The sequence below is a fragment of the Alosa pseudoharengus genome, unplaced genomic scaffold (genome assembly GCF_046254945.1).
Source record: "Alosa pseudoharengus isolate Yale_2024_CS ecotype anadromous, Long Island Sound unplaced genomic scaffold, YU_APseudo_1.1 YU_APseudo_1.1_scf_2, whole genome shotgun sequence".
Classification (NCBI taxonomy): domain Eukaryota; kingdom Metazoa; phylum Chordata; class Actinopteri; order Clupeiformes; family Clupeidae; genus Alosa; species Alosa pseudoharengus.
In genome coordinates, this window is record NW_027468663.1 from 49402673 (window position 1) to 49422833 (window position 20161).

The window sequence follows — 20161 nt, forward strand, 5'->3', positions numbered from 1 at the left end:
ACATAGGCCTAGGTACTCATTGTTTGCTTATTTTAGTGATGGACGTTTGATGAATAGCCTACTGTAGTTGATTGGAAGTGGGGGGGGGGGCAAGTTTTCGAAGGTATTTTCAACTATAATATTAAGGTATATCATACTATGTGCATCTTTCTTAATGATGTTGCGTGCCGAGACAAGGAAGCACTCACACGTGGGTGCATACGTAAATTTGCATTCCGTTGGTCTACCACGCCTACTTCTGCTGTTTATAGCCATGATTCCCCATTCCAAAAAGGATAACTTTACTTCATTGTTAGTCTATATCAAAAGTGGTTGTTCACTTTGTGTGAATGACGCTATTTTCCACGTCTTTTTTATTCCAACCGTGGGCACTTTGGAACAGAAACGAGAACGCGCACACATCCTGAATTACTTACACCTGGTTTGACATAGTCGCTCCTACTCATCCTGGATTGGCATTAGTGAAACGAGATGAGCTAGGATGATCAGACAACGCTATGTCAAACCTCGCTTTATCACTTATCTTGGATGTATTAATTCTGCCTTTGTGAAATACCCCTCAGGGGCCTATTGCACAAAAGCAGAATTAAGACATCCGGGATAACTTACTGAGCTGCGCTCAATGAATCCAAAACAAGAGCGTACAGGCTTAATTGGTTGCACAACGAGCAAGCCAGGATGAGCAGACACGGATTCATTAAGCCAGGTGAAACCTATCCTGGATAAGTGCGCGCTCACGGCTCCCTCAAATAGACCCCGCCACCGATCACAGATTCACTGATTCACTATGGCAACTAGAGCGGCTTCATTGCTTCTTCTACAGTGTGAAGTAGGTAGCGATAGCCTTTTCACAACAGCAACACCTCTGTTTAGGAGAATCACCACGCGCAAAATGGTTAGGCACTCCCGTGACGTCACATTGTTGCAAGACCCCTATCCCGCTTTTGTGCAACTGGATCACGAAAAAAATTGAGCCAGGATAACCAAGATATCCTGGCTTAATCCCTTATTCTAGTTTTGTGCAATAGGCCCCTGGTCACCATTGTGATGAGGGTTGGGACTCGGCCCTCACCAGCCAATCAGCTGTAATTTGAATCCCTGCCCCCACAGGTAATCCCAGGCACAAACAGAAACCATTCACCCCAATAGAAATAGGCCTATCAGCAGAAATTGGGTGGCGTCCTCAGCTTAGACCATTTTAAGAGTGTGGTTGGTGGTCATCCTATTATAATACACATGTAGCTTCCACTTCCCCTTTTAAACACAAATTATCAACGGCTCTTTTCAATACATTTCTGCACAAAACTGCTTCCATGAAATGGAAAAAATAGCCATCCCTTCTATTCTCTAGCCGGGTCGCCGTTGCAGCAGTTTTCGAGCTGTGTTTGTCATGGGCGTTGAAATGAAAATCAACACACAACAGAGCCATTCCTCAGAAGCGATGCAGGTTCAAGCCACAAGTCATATGACCGTATGGACATTGTCTTACATTTAGCATTTTTTTCTTTCCAATCACACAAAGTATTGCATTGTTCAATGCTGTTCTAAACACAATGTCCCACCTTGATCAGAAGTCTCAATATGGTAAATATTAGAGTATATTTTTACATTGTGTTGAATGACTATCGTATGATTTATTGCTTTTTGAAATATCGAAATTGGTATCTAATGTTCTGGTATGAATAGAGAGTAAATCTAGTCAAACAGCAAAATATCCATCAATAACTGCAAAATATCCATGAACGACACTTCAACTACTACTCTCGACCTGTCGTTCGAACCACCAAACTTTCCGCCCATGTTTGCAATTGATTGTTGGAACTACCCTTTCTAGAAACACCAAATCCAAGAACGCCGGTTTTAACTATAAACATTGCGACGGAGGTTAGCCAACAACCCTTTCTAGAAACGAAACCCAGATGGGGTATTCACTCGGATAGCAAAATCAGATTGGCAGATAGCGGACCACTGGTGGTATGGCGCCGGTGGCGTGCCACTTGTGGTCGGCCGTTGGACCACCATCTCTTTAAATTAAAGGGGAACTTAGCAACTATTTCAACGTAATAAATAGACTACCTTCCCGGAAAGAGAAGTGAAAAACAAGAAACTCGTTTTAAATCGTGTTTCTTACCATGTAACATCCACATAGTTCTGCCAAACTTATGCTAACCGTTCACTAGATCGTTACCTTTTCCCACAGTTTGAAATAGCATAATGCACCATTTCTCCAGCAGAGGGGGAAATCCTGCCATGTTTCCCTTTAAACTTCATGAATTTTAAGAAAAGTTGATAAAATGATATATGGAGTATAACTGAACAAATGAAAGGTTTAAGGCCAATAGTGGCTAAATATTGGGCAATTTGTCTGCAACCCGCCAGCGAATCGCCAGAGAACCGATGAGCAAAATGCCAGCGGACCGCCAGCTATGCCCCCAATGGACCGACAGTGGTCCGCCAGCCTCTTGCTATCTGGGCAAGGTCATAGGGTCAAAGTGAACTTCTGCCGAAGGCATAGGGTTATTGCTCGCTCTGTTAGTGGGTTGGTATGTTTAGTTATAAACACTGCATTATTATGGAGTAGAGGACAGGATTAAAACTCTTTTATTCAGAGGCAATAAGTGGAATGCCGTCAGAAAATTTACAGAGATAGAGAAAGATATCATCAGAGAAAGATATATCATCAAAATATTCTGCACTCTTGTTTTTCATTAACAGTGTCTATATGTCTGCACTGTATCCAAGCACTATCTTTGGGAGGATAATAAAGACCACATTATCATCACTGAATAACAGCTAGGAGGTAATAGACCATAATGACCCGACCTATTCGCCTTATTCACCCGGCTGCCATAACGAGGCTGAGGGGTACACTTGCCATTACACCTCAGTCCAGCAGATGGTGGTGGCTGCCAAAAAAAGCTTACCGATTAAAGAAGGAGGATTCACTGGCCTGTTCTTCTTCTTCAGTGAATTGTTTTTTAGCAGTTTGCAAACGGAGTGCATTACCACCACCATCTGCTGGACTGAGGTGTAATGGCAAGTGTACCCCTCAGACTCGTAAAGGCCGCCAGGTGAATAAGGCGAATAGCCTGCTACATAGAGAGATAGCCCAAAAAAGGCCAAACAGAATGGAGGGGATAAGACAACAAGAGTACAACACTCAGAAATAAACTCAGCAGCCACACAACCCATAACATTTCATAAATGTGTTTATTTGAAGACCAGATAACTTGGAAAAGCACAATATGTTAAAGACTGTTTCTCCTTCTCAACATCTCTAGCATAGACAAGCAGCCAGACTTAATGAGAAAGAGGAGACATTACTGAAAGGCCTCATTAATTCCAATACTCCAACAAGTGTAGTTTGTGTGGCTGGGCTCTGCTGTGCTTGTGTCATCTCTACATTCAGCATCTGCGACATCTGTCCTTTCGTTCTGTAGTCCTTGAGTCTTGAAATCGGGTGTGCTCTCCCAGGAGTTTTTGTCAAGGCTGTGGTGTGTACCGCAAATAGTTTTTCCCTGAAGGAAGTTGTCTTTTGCACACACCAGCCGGGAAAAGATCTTTTGCCTCCTCTTCAGAAATGTTGGGTGGAACCATGACATGATCACCAGGCTTCCCAAGAGGGGAGAGAATAAGGATTTATCAGTATAAGATGTAATGCTTTTAAATATACGATTACATGCAGCACTCTGCCTCACAGCCATGGCAGTATCTGCTACCTACACCACTCTCACTTGCGCCATATTGCTTGTTTATATTCTTAGGCTATGTAATTTGCTGCCAGGGCTAACACTACTGTGCACACTCCGCCCTATGCTTTTCTGACGTGATGATGCTAGCACATTCGCAGCGGTTAGCTAACTATGCTAACGTTGGTTAAGTCTCCTCCAAGTGACAATCATATTATACACAATGCTGGCAGTGCTGAGAACAATTAACGTCCTTGTTTAGCTTACTTGCATTGAGTTGACTGTGTGGCTTAAAGGAAAATTCCGGTATTTAGCACTTTGAGTCCCTTTTTTGGTTTGTTTTGGATGGACTAGAGTGGTGGACACCGAACTTTTGACGATTGGTCCTGTCTCACACTTTTCTGACTCAAGTGGTTAGTGGTGTTCGTTGATTATTAAAATCAAATATATCAGCGCAATGTATGATTTCCAGCCGTCTTATTTGCTATTGTGGAACTATTTTTTCAGACACCTCACAACCGCGTATAAACTTCCGCTCAATATTTGAACCTGAAGCATAGACGGTGGCGCAGTAATATCAACGTGCAATGAGTCTTTCAACAGAAATCAATGGGATTTTACAAAATGCCAAATAAAACACGACAGAAACTGTATTTTGCTACGCTACTTGTTTTGGAACATCAGCGAACACCACTAACCACTCGGTTGCACAGTTTTGAAAACTAACATTAAGGGTTGTTTTAGGACATGTTTGAGTATGCCTTTTGACAGCCACTCTGAGTAGTCAAAGGCGATTCAAATCGAGTCAGTAAAGTCGAGACAGGACCAATTGTCAAAATGTCGGTGTCCACCACTCTAGTTCATCCAAAACAAACCAGAAAAGGGACTCAAAGTGCTAAATACTGGAATTTTCCTTTAATCCACAGATGTGGTGGAGCACTGTTTCATTTAGTTAACCCTTTGCTCAAAATAGGGGAGAGCTGGGAGGAGAGAATTTAATCTAATTTAACATAATTACAGAAAACTTAATCAAGATTGAAAGGCATTATCCTGTGTATCGGTGTTGCGGTAATCCGGACAAAAATCAAGGCTCCCAATGCATTTCTATGGAGCCGTAAGGTGAAGTTGATGGAATATGCCTGCCTGCGCGGAGCTACTGGACTGCCATTGGCTCATCTGCGTTCGATGGGTGGCGTTTTGCGATCGGTCAATTGGATAGACCTAACCAATCAGAGCAACAAAATAGCTTACCGTAAGCTGTAGGAAGAACACCTGAGGGGTATTTCACAAAACCTAGATAAGCGATTAAGCTGGGATTTTTTGGTTATCCTGGATGAATTTAGCCTTGACTTGGTTTCACAAAAGAGATTGCACATAAGTTACCATGGGGATTTATTCTCTGCACCTAGCCTGGTCCCGACCAGTGGGGTGTACTACGAATCTCGATTAGTGGGTTAGCGAGGTATGTTGCGCTCAAAGCCAGGCTATGCTGTGACACGAAAGTGGATCTGTTTTATTGTCGCTATATCACCATGGTATCTTATGCGGTCAACCAAACCTGGTCGGGAGGAGGTTATGTGCTAAGTTATAGCTCAAATCGTGTAATCTACCGCACACTGACCAATCAATTGTCTTAAAAACGAAGTTATCTCACGTGTAGGATTCTGTCATATCTTACAGGTGGAGCTCCGCCTCTACTAACATTTTGGATCTCGAATGCGCTTTAATAGTGCTGTGCGTGCAAATATCCCACTATGGACGTGCATACCATACAACAACTGATGACAATTGATTTATTTGATGTTATAGGTTAGACACAAAAAATGATTGCAGTGTAGATTAAGCTATCGCTCATGAATGCGGAAGTAATTGTTTTTAAATAGAGGCGGTCTTGTGCGTCTCCACGTTACACGATTGGCCAAAGTCATCCCAACACCGAGAACGCGCACAGATCTGAGCTGAAAGCCTAGTTTGACAAATATATCACATAACTGCAATCGTAGTATCACTTAACGTATACCCCTGAGTCAAGGCTTTGTCAAGCCTCGATATGTCTACATAGCCTAGATATGTCTAACGTGCTTCGTAGTATACCCCACAGGCTAACAGCCAAGCTAAGTTAATTCTAATGGTAATTATGTTGTCTTATTTGCTCAGCTAGCGGTCATTCAAATCAGACCTCCATGCTAATTTTTCAGGAGCTTCATTCCATTTATATACTATTTGCTAAATGTATTTGCTTGCAAAACAAAACAGATTGTCTGCCTACTACCATATGGTTATTATTTTAATTGTGATAGCCTTATAATTATTAACATAGGCCTAGGTACTCGTTGTTTGCTTCTTTTGTTGATAGATGATTGATGTTTGATGAATAGCCTACTGTAGTTGATTGGAAGTGGAGGGGCAAGTTTTCGAAGGTATTTTCACTTATAATATTGAGGTATATCATACTATGTGCATCTTTGCAGTGGCAATCGCTTTCTTAATGACGTTGCGTGCTGAGACAAGGAAGCACTCACACGTGCATACGTAAATTTGCATTCAGTTGGTCTACCACGCCTACTCCTGCTGTTTTACAGAAAAAGCCATGATTTCCCATTCCAAAAAGGACAACTTTACTTCATTGTTAGTCTATATCAAAAGCGGTGGTTCACTTTGTGTGAATGACTCTTTTTTTCCGCGTCTTTTTTATTCCAACCGTGGGTACTTTGGAGCAGAAATGAGAACTCGCACACATCCTGAATTACTTACACTTGGCTTGACATAGTCGCTCCTACTCATCCTGGATTGGCATTAGTGAAATGAGTTGAGCTAGGATGACCAGACAACGCTATGTCAAACCTCGCTTTATCACTTATCTCGGATGTCTTAATTCTGCCTTTGTGAAATACCCCTCTGAACCATCCTACTTCTCTCCAAATGCCTTGACATTGTTTTGTGGTCAAGTTATTGCGCTGTCAATGTCAATGTCAACACGGGATAGAGAAATTTAAGACCATGTTTATGCGTAGTAGGCTATTCAGAAAAACGATATTCCCCTTCTCCTTCGTTTTTAAAAATAATTCCATTCACACAGAAAAAAAAAGCTGGGGAAGGGTGTCGTAAACCCCTCGCCCAAACAGATGGTCACTCAGAGATTTCAAACAAACAAGGGAACAACATGTCACAATGCAAAAACACCGTTTTCCCCCGTGATTACATGCAAAAGTGAAACCCACAGTATACCCACATCTCCACTGGCCGGAGTTTTCAGTGATAACATTTTCAGTGATAACATTTTCGTGTAAATGAAAGGCCAAACCACATGGAAATATATATGTTTTTTTTTTACTTGAATTTCCCCTGGGGATCAATAAAGTATCTATCTATGTATTTCCTACGTCTAAACAGGGTCTTAGAAGCCATCAGCAATTTAGTTGCAAACAAAATCAACTGAAGCGTGCTCAGATGACGTGATAGACGAGGCACTGTTGCTCATTTGTCCATCAAACAAAGCCCACCCAGACAATTTGATTGGTCCGAAAAAGCTCCGGTTCCAGACCGAACTTCCCGAACTCAAATGTTGTGGGCGGGGCTAAGTTGGCTAGCGGCTGGCTTCCAGGCTAGTGAATAACATGTTGCAACTTGAAATCAGTGGAACTGCTTCTGTTTGAGCAAAGAGTATAATATCTCACCTTCCAGTCTACTGGTGTGGCGACCCGTTTCGTAGCTGTCAGCTGTAGGGAATCGATGACTCTAAGGATCTCATCAAAGTTGCGGCCAGTTGTGGCTGGATAGAGGATGGAGAGCTTCAGCTTCTTGTCAGGACCAATGATGAACACCTGTGGAGTGTTCATTTGTAAAGCAGTTAGTAAAATCTTCACTGAAAGGACCATAACAAAGGTTGTTTGGTGTCTGTGTTTAGCCCATCCAGCAGCATATTCTGGCTATGATGAAAACCACTGCAATAATGCAATAAACCACTGGCATTGACACAGATATTCAGCCTTCGCTGCAGATTAAAGAGTTTGCAGTCTTACATGCAGTGTTTCCCATACATTGACTAATCTGTGGCGGGGCGCCATGAAATCAAAATCGGCCGCCACAGATTGAAATTAAATATAAGATCAAATCCTTGCATTGCCATTGAGCTGCACATTTTAAGCACGCAGCCTTTCCTTACCCCACCCTGCTCTCTCTCGTAGCCCACTGCCCCTCCTCTGCATGTGCATTTAACAAAATATTCACGATTGTTGAAGGATTGTTGTTGCCACATAGAAGCATTGCATAGAAGACATCTGGTTAAATTGCTATTAAATCCGCTAAGCATCGTGACCATCCTGCGCAAATTTGTTCAAAACTGCTGCATTGAAGTTAACTCTGCTAAGGTCTTATCACAACATAGTAGGCTACATTGAAGAGACTAAACTAAGTTAAGTTATGCAATCAAGCAGTATCTCAAAGCTAACGTTAGAATACTGTTTGGATGTCTTTGGAAGGGCTCATTTTATTGACTCTGACACTGAATGTTTGCAAAATCCCGATGTAAATGGAAAAGTTTTTTCCAAAATTCAAAAGTGCTTGTCCCAAGGAGAAGTACAAACCTTTATTTTAACTACTATGTAGAAAACGTTATGAATTGCATCCACACATCAGAGGGGTATTTCACAAAACCTAGATAAGGGATTAAGCTGGGATTTTTTGGTTATCCTGGATGAATTTAGCCTAGACTTGGTTTCACAAAAGAGATGGCACATAAGTTACCATGGGGATTTATTCTCTGCACCTAGCCTGGTCCCGACCAGGCTAACAGCCAAGCTAAGTTAATTCTAATGGTAATTATGTTGTCTTATTGGTTTAGCCAGCTGTCATTCACATCAGACCTCCGTGCTCATTTTTAAAGAACTTTATTCCATATATAAACTATTTGCTAAATGTATTTGCTCGCAAAACAAAACAGATTGTCTGCCTACTACCATATGGTTATTATTTTAATTGTGATAGCCTTATAATTATTAACATAGGACAAGGTAGCCTACTCATTGTTTGCTTATTTTATTAGACGTTTGATGAATAGCCTAGGCTACTGTAGTTGATTGGAAGGAGGGGCAAGTTTTCGAAGGTGTTTTCAACTATAATATAAAGGTATATCATACTATGTGCATCTTTGTAATGGAAAGCGCTTTTTTTAATGACGTTGAGTGTCGAGACAAGGAAGCACTCACACGTGGGTGCATACGTAAATTTGCATTCAGTTGGTCTACCACGCCTACTCCTGCTGTTTTACAGAAATAGCCATGATTCCCCATTCCAAAAAGGACAACTTTACTTCATTGTTAGTCTATATCAAAAGCGGCTGTTCACTTTGTGAGAATGACGCTATTTTCCGCGTCTTTTTTATTCCAACCGTGAGTTCTTTGGGGCAGAAACGAGAACGCGCACACATCCTGAATTACTTACACCTGGCTTGACATAGTCGCTCCTACTGATCCTGGATTGGAGTTAGTGAAATGAGTTGAGCTAGGATGACCAGACAACGCTATGTCAAACCTCGCTTTATCACTTATCTTGGATGTCTTAATTCTGCCTTTGTGAAATACCCCTCAGCAGCCTTTTAACTGTGTTAGGCTACTCAGGAACGTCTTAAAGTGACCCCCCCCCTTGTCCAAGTCACAACTACCGCCACAAATTGAAATCAATTCTGTGGGAAACACTGCTTACAGGTATACAATTTACCAACCTAACTGCTGCACATTTCTGAACCCTCCTCAGATGTAGCTATTGTCTGTCCTCCTTTCATATTTAACTGCTCACCTCTCTTTCTCTGCTTTCCCCTCTTTCTCTCTATCCTTTCATATTTAACTGCTCACCTCTCTTTCTCTGTCTCTCCTATAATAGAATAGAATAGAATCCAAAGTGACTTAGATATGTCAATTGTATTACAAGGGATTACATTGTCCCCGGAGCAATTTAGGGTTAAGTGCCTTGCTCAACCTCAAACGGTGGAAGCCAGGAATTAACCCACAACTTTCTTTCTCAACTTTCAAATCTTCTTTTTCAGCAAGTCAAAATAGACCTATGGGGTCCCTGAAGCTGTTTGCAAAAAAATCCCCTCAGATTACACATTATCAGCAGCTGGGTTTTCCCATGCTGCCTTACGCGCGCAATTTTATTCACGCTGCTAGGCAGCCTGGATTCTATGGACTTCGTTTTCACCTCAACGAAGGAACCAATCACAGAACGGAGGGAGGGCAGCAAGACGATGACGACATACCGAAGCCGTTATGAGCTACGTACAGACGCATTTGATAGACATTCGCAGCGCCCAATAAACGGCTCTGGGCATTCGTAAACCACGTTTCAAATACGAGAAAATTAATGTCTAGTTCCCAGACCCCATCTCAATGAGATGAGGTCTGACGTTAGCCAGGCTAGGAAATCACTTCAAACTAATTAAACATTTTCTGGGTGAGGACCCCCAAATATGCGACAATTAGTGGGGGGCCCTTAATATATCTGGGCCCAGGGGCCTGAAAGTTCATAATCCGTCCATGTACTTAAGTAAAGTACAGATACGTGGAAAATGTACTTAAGTACAGTAGTAAGGAAATATTTGTACTTTGTTACATTCCACATCTGCCTATGGTTCATTAAAGGAGAATTCCGGTGTGATTTTGACCTAAAGTGTTTTGAAACATGATACCGAGTGTGAATGTATGTCTCATAGCCCATCTCGGCTTGTCTTACAAGACGATTTATACAGACAGTATCTTCTCGAAGTTTATTCCAAAAATAATTCCGTGGAAATGCATGGATTCCAGTTGCTGCTACTGGAAGAAACTGTAATCCATGCATTTCCACAGAATTATTTTTGGAATCTGATCCCTTATCATACCTGTTCATTCTTACTCGTCGCTCGACTTATCGTGACTAAATTCAAGATGGCTGCAAACGCTAAACTTCGTGAAGATACTGTCTGTATAAATCGTCTTGTAAGTAAACTACCAGTGCTTTTTCAAAGTTCTCAATGTTTCGTTTTAAATGTCAGGGCCCTCGGAAGTCTACCAATGAAGTGTGGAGATACATTGAGCCTCGTAAATGGTGTAAAACAGTGATTTATTTGCATGGCTATGCCGATGCCGAGGCACCACCATTGACCGCCTTGTTGGTAGCATCGGCTAACTAGCGCCAGATTTCGGAGTGCAGGGGACAGGCCGAGATGGGCTATGAGACATACGTTCACACTCGGTATCATGTTTCAAAACACTTTAGGTCAAAATCACACCGGAATTCTCCTTTAAATATCCATATTTATTCTGTTTTTCTTATAATATATTCTGTTAATACACTGCATATATATTATTATTCTTACTACTATTTTAATGTGACTGCTACTACATTGCATATATCTGAACGCATTGTTCATATTACATAGCCTTATTTATTCTGCTCTTATAAGGTAACTGCTAATACACTGCACATATTTATATTTAATTTATATTAATCTAAACCACGTTTTGTAAACCTACTACTGTCTACACTGCACTATAGTTCTTATCCTGTCTATGCACCACCTGTCTATACTTTGTATATTACGTTGCACTTTTCTGCTTTTTTGCACTTCTGGTTAGACACAAACTGCATTTTGTTGTCTTTGTACTCTGCACAATGACAATAAAGTTGAATCTATCAAATCTAATATACTGTTGGAAACCATAGGCTACGACCAAAATGGAGGATCTTCAACAGGCAGTTCCTAACCTAGTGGGTGGGAATTTTCAGATGGGGGTGGGTAAGCGCCCTATATGGCTCTAGGGGTAGTACAATTTCCCTTAATGTGACGTCTCAATAAGGGAGATTTCTGACTAGCTCACAGAAGTGCATAGTTTCTGATATCACCCTCTCTCAACTAACACACAAAAACTCAACGCAGTTTTGTTTTGCACCTGGAGAAGCATCAGAAGCACAGAAAAAGTGTGTTTTGCATAATATGGCCCCTTTAACCACTACCACCACCCCCAACTACAAACATAGTTACACTGCCACAAACATCCCATTACACTGAAAAAAGAAACATAGAAACATGATGGGAAATAAGCAGATGATTCAGGTTTGACTTTACTCACACATCGGGCAGTGACGGGCATGCCTTCTTGGTCTTTCATATCTGGGTCCAGCATACCTAGAGCCAAGGCCAGGTGCCGATTGGGGTCTGCGATGATGGGGTAAGGTAATGTGTAACCAGGTTCCTCATCATTGTAAGCTATGATGTCCTATAGAAGATAATTGGAGTAAGGCTTCAATCACAGGGAGACTATTGTGTTGCAGGTGTTATCATTCCTATGTGTGTTATGTTTTATTTTATAATTTAATCCTCCAAACCACAAGAAATGTATTATGTGTCACTTTAAATTTTTACCCAGTGTATGGCCAAAATACAAAATAATTACAAAATAAATAGCCTATGTTTGGTAGTGATCGTATTTGTCAAGAATGCGAACCTTTATCCACTCACGGTGGTCCTCCACGCAGTCGACAGACAAAGCAATCATTTTGACACCACGTTTTTTAAATTCTTCACTCAGTTTGGCAGCACGGCCAAGCTCTGTAGTACACACTGGAGTGTAATCCCGAGGGTGCGAGAATAGGATTCCCCATCTATGGAGGAAAAGAGGTGATTTATTCAAGTCAAACAAGTCACAGCGGAAGTCATTAAGCTAAGTAACACACACAGAGAATAAACGCCATGGTAATGACAGAATTAGATAGATCATTTTTTTCTCGCTTTTCTTTCATCTTTCATGTGTACCATAACACGGTTGTAAAGTGTTGAGAACGTTTAAAGATCGGGCTATGCGTTAAAAAAAAAACCTACAGGTGGTTAGTTCTAATGTCAGCATTTTGTTTGTTGGAGAAACAATAGCTCCTAGATCACTGCAAACATGAACATGCAAAGTCATAGGCCAACTAACTGACTGTGAAAAAGGCGCATTGTTCTCGAACTCTCCAACACAATTATTTTAATTGAATTGTGAAACAAACCCCGCGATGTCATGTTCCCATAGAGCATTAGCCTATATAAAGTGTAGGCCTACGTTGCTTCAGTCAAGTAAGTTCCTGTTAAGTGAGGGATGACCGTTAGGGAAGTAAATGACCGCATGCTGTAATAACCTGCTTTTGTTGCTGTGTTAAACGCAAACAGTTTCATCTTAATGTCCCATTATTTATTAATTCAATATGTGCATCGGCTGCACGATCTGGATGGAGTTAGCTGAAGAATTAATCACAAAAATGTCGGACGGATTCAAGAGATTTGCATTGTAAACGAATGTGTCCATGTTCATTTATTCAAATATGGCTACTTTTTACTATTGGCTACTTACCGATCTCCCAGAAAGTCGTGTAAATTTATAGTGCCAATTGTAGTTTCGGCCTCGAAATTAGGAAATATGTCCCCTAGTAGTATGCCAGGCATCCCAGTAGCTTGGTAAATATATGTTGTGTTTATCTCCGCTGGACACCGTCAAGTAGCTTGTTGATGGTTGCATCCGATAAGGTATGTGCAGAGGTGGTGGGGCGGTATTTATCATGGCATGTTTGCGTCATAGGCTGCAGCACAGCATGCTTGACTGGCTTTTATCAAACATCTGCTGAATAGACTATTTGATAAAACAAACCAGGTTCCGATCAGCATTATAGAGGTTCTTAAAATCCACAGTGTAACCTGCCTCCATGATCAGTATCCTATTTGAACTTTTTTGCTGCAATGGCATTTTGACGATTCCTCCCATAGGTTCGAAAGTAAAATAGAAAGTAAAACATGTCTTTTTGAATATAGGGGTGGTAGGTCAGCGCCTCTGTTTAGCCCATCACGTGATAGCTGGTCACTACCAGCGCTCCGCGGCATCGCACTTGTCTACAACTTCGTAGGCTACCTGACAGGCAATGCTGATTACGCATGCATGCACACGTGGAGCAGCGTCTTCAAGAAAAACATACATAGTTGCTCAAATATGTGTTGTAATTAAAGACGTGGACTTCTTTGCATGCACAATTAGGTTAGCCTATTTAATTGTTTTCTGCAACTTAAAAAATGCCTTCACCGAAAGCAAGAAGAAATGGCAATCGAAGTGGAAGTATTTCGGGAATCTGTGGAAACAGTGTCAGCGGAAGATTTGATTTCGGGCCAGTGCACCCTCGTAGATCTTCCGATTATTCGTCGCGACGTCGAGCCTCGAGTTTTTCCAGCGCGTCTCTGTTCGGCAATGGGGCACAGTCTCAGGAAAATCCAAAGCGACTCAATTTATCTTTCATCACGATTGCATTTAGGTTTTTACTAGCTATTGACTTATGGCTTTCAAAACGACTTGGCGTTTGTACTTGTGAAGACTCCCTGCTGGGAAGTATAAGGCCTCTGGTAAAACTAGTGGAGGTCAGTGGGCACGGAGTACCGTGGCTTATAAGTGCAGTTTATGGTTTGGTCTACAGCGACTCGGCGGCTGAGCTGGAGACAATGTTAAACCTTCTAATGGGTAGGTATTTACATTTCATGCTTCTCTTTATTTGCAAGAATAAATTCGAAATTTGTTTGGTTATTTTGTGTATGCAGTCTGTCCCCAAAGTATACTTTCTGGGCATTCCTTTTCATATAAAATATATATCAAATTTGATCTAATTCGCTGCAAGGCACATATATCTGACAAACTTGAATTGTGTTCAATTGGTAACTTTTTAGACATTGTCACTGATTGTCAATGAAAATATGAAGTGTTATTGACCAAATTGACCAAAATGGCCTGTGCCCATCCCCTAATTATTTGACCACATGTGTGTCTATATAATGGCAGCAATGATTTTTGCTTGATATTCCATAATTACTTGTGTAGCCTACACCCACTCAGCCTTCCTTTCATCACACACACACACACACACACACTTGTGCATACTTTGACACAGTGAACACACAGCAGTCTCTGGAATTACAGTTGTTTGTAATGCGTAGTGATCCCTCAGCTGTGGTTCCGGTGCCATGTCCATTTATATCCCAGTTATCTCAGCTCCATCACTGAGCAGGCCACAGCAGCTGCCGCCTGATGCCAGGGAGAACAGAGGACACCACAGTGGAAAAATATTCAATTTTAGCCACCCCACAAAAAGTGTCACCTCTGGGGGGTTTGAAAGTATGTAAGAGGGGGGAAAACCAATGACAAACGCACACTCACACATACAGACACACAAACACATACATAGGCTTACATACCGTAGCTAACTCTATTCCTATACACTTCGATAACTACAGGACTTGTTTAGGTGGATTTGTGACTCTATAGGTCAGCTATGCCTGTGATGTTTGAAACAACTCTGTAGGACCTCAAGGATACTATAGGGCCCAAAAGGGAATAAGCAAAGGTCAAGTTCAAACATCAGCATTTACATTGGCACTGCAAACATCAAAAAGCACTTGATTTGGAGAGGTGTTATTTTTTTTTTTTATCACTAATATTCTCTCTCTCTCTGCCTCTATCTATCTATGTATTTTTGTCTCTCTCTCAGCCTTAGTGCTGGACATGACATTAGTTGGAATAGTGAAGGCCATCGTGCGACGTCGGCCTCCATCCTACAGTCGCTCGGACCTGTTTATGCCCTTTGCGGTGGACCGCTACTCCTTCCCGTCAGGCCATGCCACCCGGGCATCCATGTGTGCCTGCTTCCTGCTGACGCGCCTGGTGTCGGCCGGCTCGCTGCGCGCCCTGCTGCTGGCCTGGGCTGGCCTGGTGGGCCTCTCACGAGTCCTGCTGGGCCAGAGCAACGTGACGGACGTGCTGTTTGGCCTCTGCCTGGGCTACTGCCATTACGGGCTGGTGGACAGGCTTTGGCTGTCCCCCGAGCGGCTGCAGGACATCCTGACAACCTTCCTGCGGGACAGCTTGGCCGGAGTGTGACCAAATTGCCCCCCCCCCCCCCCCACCACACACACACACACACACACACACACACACACACACACACCACTATCACCGGAGTTTATCCGAGGCTCTCCAGAGACTTGTCGGGAATTACAAGTGGATTGTTCAGGAGCGCTTTGCACGTGTGTGCCAGACTTGGTTTGTTGGTGAATGACACACCAGAAGAAGTAAAGAGTAATATTACTGAATGTAGGACCATCACCTTTAAGCACAGCTTTGTGGACTTTGTATGGACAGATTTGTATTTTTTGGGTGTGAGTGATATTTGTGCACTGCAGAAAATGCAGCCATATGACAGTTAGTTGCGATGATAATATAGCCACAGCAAAAGTGTTTTTAAAACTTAACTTTGCATATAGTACACATGGTCTGTGTTAGAGTATGCATAACAAAAAGTTATTCATGTGAACACTTGTCTGTCAAACATCCATATGGATGCAGTATATACTTATTATTATTGATTAAAATAATAATTATATAATAATAATAATAATTATTATTAATATTATTAATATTATTATGGTTATTATTTAATAAAAATTGCTATTATAGATTGAATTATTGATTATTATTTAATATACTTATTATTGTTTGATTAAAATATGAGATTATAAAATGTTCACATTTGGAATCAGTCACAGTTCCCAGTTGCACTTGCAGGTAACAAATGCAGTCTTGTGAGAAAAAGACACAATGAAAGAATGCATTCTTGAAAGACTCATTACAAACCATGATGTGGGAAACTGAAAACTTAATGCTGTGGTGATGTTATTCATGGGAAATGCAATGCCAGAATGTTGTAACCTCCTGCAGACCTTGTTACATGTTGGTCAGGTCTTTGTTGGTACAACAAAGAGTAACAGGATACCGCATGTCATTGTGCAGGAAATGTGTTGCCTCCCTTCAGCTTGAGTTCTCTTTAACTTAATGCATAGCTGTGATTAGTTGAATTAAATGGATACTCATCAGTAACAACAAAAGTAACTTCCTTGTTTTCTCTCCCATTTTTCATGATATTAAGTAAGATTTCTGCTATGCACAAAAAAGGCTTATTTCTCTCCAATGTCCTTTAAACGAGGTTTTGGTGCATTTTTTTTATGTTAAAATGTTTCATTATTATTATTTTTTTCAATCATACTACTAAAGAGCCAGAAGATGGCGCTCATGTTATATCTACTCCATCAAGGACACCAGACCTCTCTGTAAGTCCTAACTCCCCTAGATCTTACAAATATCAAATCTGGAACATGTTGGAGAAACAAAGTGGAGGCAGCCTGTCCCCCAAACAAAAATGAAACCCTGTGTGGAGTTTCTCTGGGAACACTTAAGGGAGGAGTGAACTATCTCTGGTGTGTTTTATTTGGTCCTTGATTAAAATATAATGTATGTTGTTTAGGGGCAGCCGTGGCCTACTGCTTAGCGCTTCGAACTTGTAACCGGAGGGTTGCCAGTTGCCGGTTCGAACCCCGACCAGTATAGGCACGGCTGAAGTGTCCTTGAGCAAGGCACCTAACCCCTCACTGCTCCCCGAGCGCCGCTGTTGCAGGCAGCTCACTGCGCCCGGGATTAGTGTGTGCTTCACCTCACTGTGTGCTGAGTGTGTTTCACTAATTCACAGATTGGGATAAATGCAGAGACCAAATTTCCCTCACGGGATCAAAAGAGCATGTATACTATACTGCTATACTATACTTTTGGACAAAAGCTTCTGCTAATAGTTTTAAATATGAACATAAACTAATTTGACGTCAAATATATTACATTACGAAATTTGAGAATTACTGTCTATATGTAATGGCCAGTTTCTCATGAGTTTGAGTTGTGGAAATCAAGTTCATTCTTGCTGATGGAGCTATGGAATAATAGTGAAATAGCATTGTTGTTCTATAATAGTGTTATTCCATAATAATGTAATATGGCTATAAAGGGAACCCATAAATACTCTCTGATTAATAACACCTGTGCAGGGTCGCATTTTAACATTTTATTTTTTAAATTATTACAGTGGAAGATGTCATGGCATTTGTAAGGAGACAACAAATTACAACAATTTTCATACAAAAATACATTTTACGTAAATAATCATAATATTCTATATACAGAAATAGTCGACTCTACATACTGCATACTCTCTGCTTTTAAACTATTTAAGGACAACATATACAGAATTATAACACTGAGAAGTTATTTTTGCTAAAGCAGTGACAAACCTAAGTCATTATATTTTTGTTGAAAATAACATGGCTGAGATTAACGCTGAACGCTTAAAGTACTATTTTGGTTGCACTACTACAATGTCTGTCAGTCTCTCATTCTGTTTTTTTATGTGTATGCTTAGGGGATGCTGTCTGACTGTGCCAGCTTAACGTCATAGGTGACCATGTGATAATTGTCCCATGCGTAGAGCTTCTTGTTGCCTGGGTTGTAGTCGATCATGCTGTTGTAATGGTAGCGGTTGTGGAAGGGGATGCTGATGGCGCTGCTCTGATTGGTGTCTGTGTCAAACATGTAGCTGATGGTGGTGTTGGGCAGGCTATAGCTGGCCACGGTGTAGAGCCGTCCGCACACCATGAAGCCGTTGGCCACCGTGTTCTTGCGGATGTTGGTCTCCCAGGTCTTGGTCACCTCCAGGCTCTCGGGGTCCAGCTTGGCGATGACGATGGCACCCTTGGCCTTGCTGGTGCTGTAGATGGCCCAGAGGCCCCTCTCGTCCACGGCCAGGTCGATGTCGGTGTAGCCGCCCCAGGAGTATGGGTGCTGGCCGTGGAAGCCGGCGTGGGGCAGGTCCATCCGGGCAGCGACGCTCTCGGTGGCCACGTCGTAGCGGATGAGCATGCGACTGAGGCGGCGCTGGTAGTAGAGCGAGCCGCGGTAGACCGTGGCGCCCGTGCTCTCCACAGCCTCGGGCAGCGGCAGCACCTTCATGGGGAAGCCCCGTATCAGCTGCTCCATGTCCTCGTAGGCGAAGAGCTGCTTGACTTCCTTTCCCACCGCGTCGATTCGCCACACCGTCTTGGGGCCGTAGGGTTGCCCCAGGGGCTCCGGGTCCTGGAACCAGGCGCCGTATTTGCCTGTGATGCTGTCAGCCTTGCGGTGAGTCACCGGCGGCTGTACTGACACCAGCACTCCACAGCCTGTAAAGCCTGAGTCATCAGACAAAGACAAACCCCCAACTTACAGTTTGTAATGACCAAGGTGTTTGGAATGAAAAATTACTCTGAATAGTGCATGTTTTGTTTTTATAATCATGCCATTTTGTAAATATGCTCTCAAGGGAGTTGAATGTAAATAATTTGATTTGTTCTCACTGCTTGTTGTCTGTGCTTTGGTACTGGTTATGGCCTGATTTTGTCCCTGCTGGATCTGAGGTGGGGCAGGCACTTCAGACAGCTCTGCCTTCATCTCCTGAAAGGCTCCGCTCCCCAACTGAAAAGCAGGATCTGAGGACAAGAGTGAGTATGATATCAAAGACAACAATCAGTCCCACATATTTGTTTGAGACTTTCTTGTGGCATTTCTAAAGCATTGGTTGAAGTTTCTCTGACTGGCTTTCTCAGAGCGGTGTACTGCAGAGCTCTTTGATTGGCGCCTGTTTTAATGAAGGGGAGTGTATTTATCAGCTGGGAACGTTTCCCTCTCTCAGCCCGTCTTTACTCTTGGACATGTACACACAGACACAACACATACACTCACACACACACTGTGATACACACTCACAGAACACACACTCACACACATTCATATATACATTGACAGCACACACGCATAATACCATGTAAATTTGTAGCATAACATTTATAGCATAACACCATGTAAATGTGCACTTTTCCACTACATGAAGTGGACTTCATGACCTGCTGTCTCCCCTCATCACCCCTTGGCCCACCTCTCCCTCTCCCTGTCGTCGCTCACCGTTGTCTGGCGTGCTGAGCCGCGGGGGCTGGGGCTGGTGGCAGGGCCTCTGCCTCAGCTGCTCCGTCTCCAGCGTCAGCTCCTCCAGCCTCCTCTGGAGGTCCTGCACCTGCCGGCTCAGACGCTCCTTGTCCTGCTGGAGCTGGCCCACCTCCTCCTCCTCCACCTCCTCCTCCTCCTCCGCTGTCCGCAGCCCAGCTTCACCCACCACTCCGCCTCGCTCCCCCATCAGCCGGCTCACTAGCGCCTCCAGCAGGGTGAGGCGGGTCCTCACGCCCTCGTCCTCGGGGCCCCCGGCTCCCGCCTGGGGGCAGCTGGATTCGGCCGGGCTGTCCACAGTGAAGGTGTACTGACAGCGGCCAGTGAAGTCATCGTTGGCTTTGCGGAGCGATGCGGTTCTGCCCTGCCCTTGGCAGCCCAACACCAGGCAGCACAGTCCCACGGCGAGCCGGACCCACATGGCTGGTGATGATAGATCTGGAGAGTTGAGCTGCAGGTGAATTTGGTGGTGCTCTTGCTGTGGTGGTGGTCTTTTGCTCAGTGTTTGCTCGGCCTGTTCGCTCAGCTTTGGTGTTGTTTTTTTGGGTGCTGTGGTGAGAGGTGTCCTGCTGC

General features: G+C 42.9%; 3 protein-coding genes across 4 annotated transcripts; 1 reads left to right on the top strand and 2 right to left on the bottom strand.

Annotated features, from left to right (window-relative positions):
- Positions 1-3191: 3191 nt before the first annotated feature.
- LOC143134744 (peroxiredoxin-6-like) lies at positions 3192-13170 on the bottom strand. Its single transcript, XM_076295360.1, has 5 exons — positions 13055-13170; positions 12173-12329; positions 11798-11944; positions 7367-7513; positions 3192-3612 (listed from the first exon to the last, which is right to left on the bottom strand). Exons 1-5 carry the CDS (start codon positions 13144-13146, stop codon positions 3484-3486), a joined length of 672 nt encoding a protein of 223 aa, XP_076151475.1. The 5' UTR covers positions 13147-13170; the 3' UTR covers positions 3192-3483.
- Positions 13171-13659: 489 nt separating this feature from the next.
- LOC143135359 (polyisoprenoid diphosphate/phosphate phosphohydrolase PLPP6-like) lies at positions 13660-15620 on the top strand. The gene is made up of 2 exons (XM_076296051.1): positions 13660-14203; positions 15225-15620. Exons 1-2 carry the CDS (start codon positions 13765-13767, stop codon positions 15611-15613), a joined length of 828 nt encoding a protein of 275 aa, XP_076152166.1. The 5' UTR covers positions 13660-13764; the 3' UTR covers positions 15614-15620.
- A 1993-nt stretch (positions 15621-17613) lies between these two features.
- On the bottom strand, positions 17614-20161 carry LOC143135360 (myocilin-like). 2 transcript variants are annotated; one of them, XM_076296053.1, is made up of 3 exons: positions 19550-20161; positions 18946-19077; positions 17614-18771 (listed from the first exon to the last, which is right to left on the bottom strand). In XM_076296053.1, the coding sequence occupies exons 1-3, from the start codon at positions 20007-20009 to the stop codon at positions 17972-17974; spliced, it is 1392 nt and encodes a 463-aa protein (XP_076152168.1). In that variant the 5' UTR covers positions 20010-20161; the 3' UTR covers positions 17614-17971. The 2 variants fall into 2 exon arrangements, with proteins under 2 accessions (XP_076152168.1, XP_076152167.1); XM_076296052.1 differs by having other exon boundaries at positions 17614-18780.

What these genes read in the sequence shown, in the direction of transcription:
- LOC143135360 (XM_076296052.1), bottom strand. Translation starts at nt 20,009, where the DNA reads ATGTGGGTCCGGCTCGCCGTGGGACTGTGCTGCCTGGTGTTGGGCTGC. An exon ending in GCTCAGCACGCCAGACAACG is followed by an intron (nt 19,078 to 19,549) that starts GTGAGCGACGAC and finishes TCTTGTCCTCAG; the next exon opens with ATCCTGCTTTTCAGTTGGGG. An exon ending in CAAAGCACAGACAACAAGCA is followed by an intron (nt 18,781 to 18,945) that starts GTGAGAACAAAT and finishes CTGATGACTCAG; the next exon opens with GCTTTACAGGCTGTGGAGTG.
- LOC143134744 (XM_076295360.1), bottom strand. Translation starts at nt 13,146, where the DNA reads ATGCCTGGCATACTACTAGGGGACATATTTCCTAATTTCGAGGCCGAA. An exon ending in TGCCCGTCACTGCCCGATGT is followed by an intron (nt 7,514 to 11,797) that starts GTGAGTAAAGTC and finishes AACACTCCACAG; the next exon opens with GTGTTCATCATTGGTCCTGA. An exon ending in CCACACCAGTAGACTGGAAG is followed by an intron (nt 3,613 to 7,366) that starts GTGAGATATTAT and finishes CCTCTTGGGAAG; the next exon opens with CCTGGTGATCATGTCATGGT.
- LOC143135359 (XM_076296051.1), top strand. Translation starts at nt 13,765, where the DNA reads ATGCCTTCACCGAAAGCAAGAAGAAATGGCAATCGAAGTGGAAGTATT. An exon ending in AATGTTAAACCTTCTAATGG is followed by an intron (nt 14,204 to 15,224) that starts GTAGGTATTTAC and finishes TCTCTCTCTCAG; the next exon opens with CCTTAGTGCTGGACATGACA.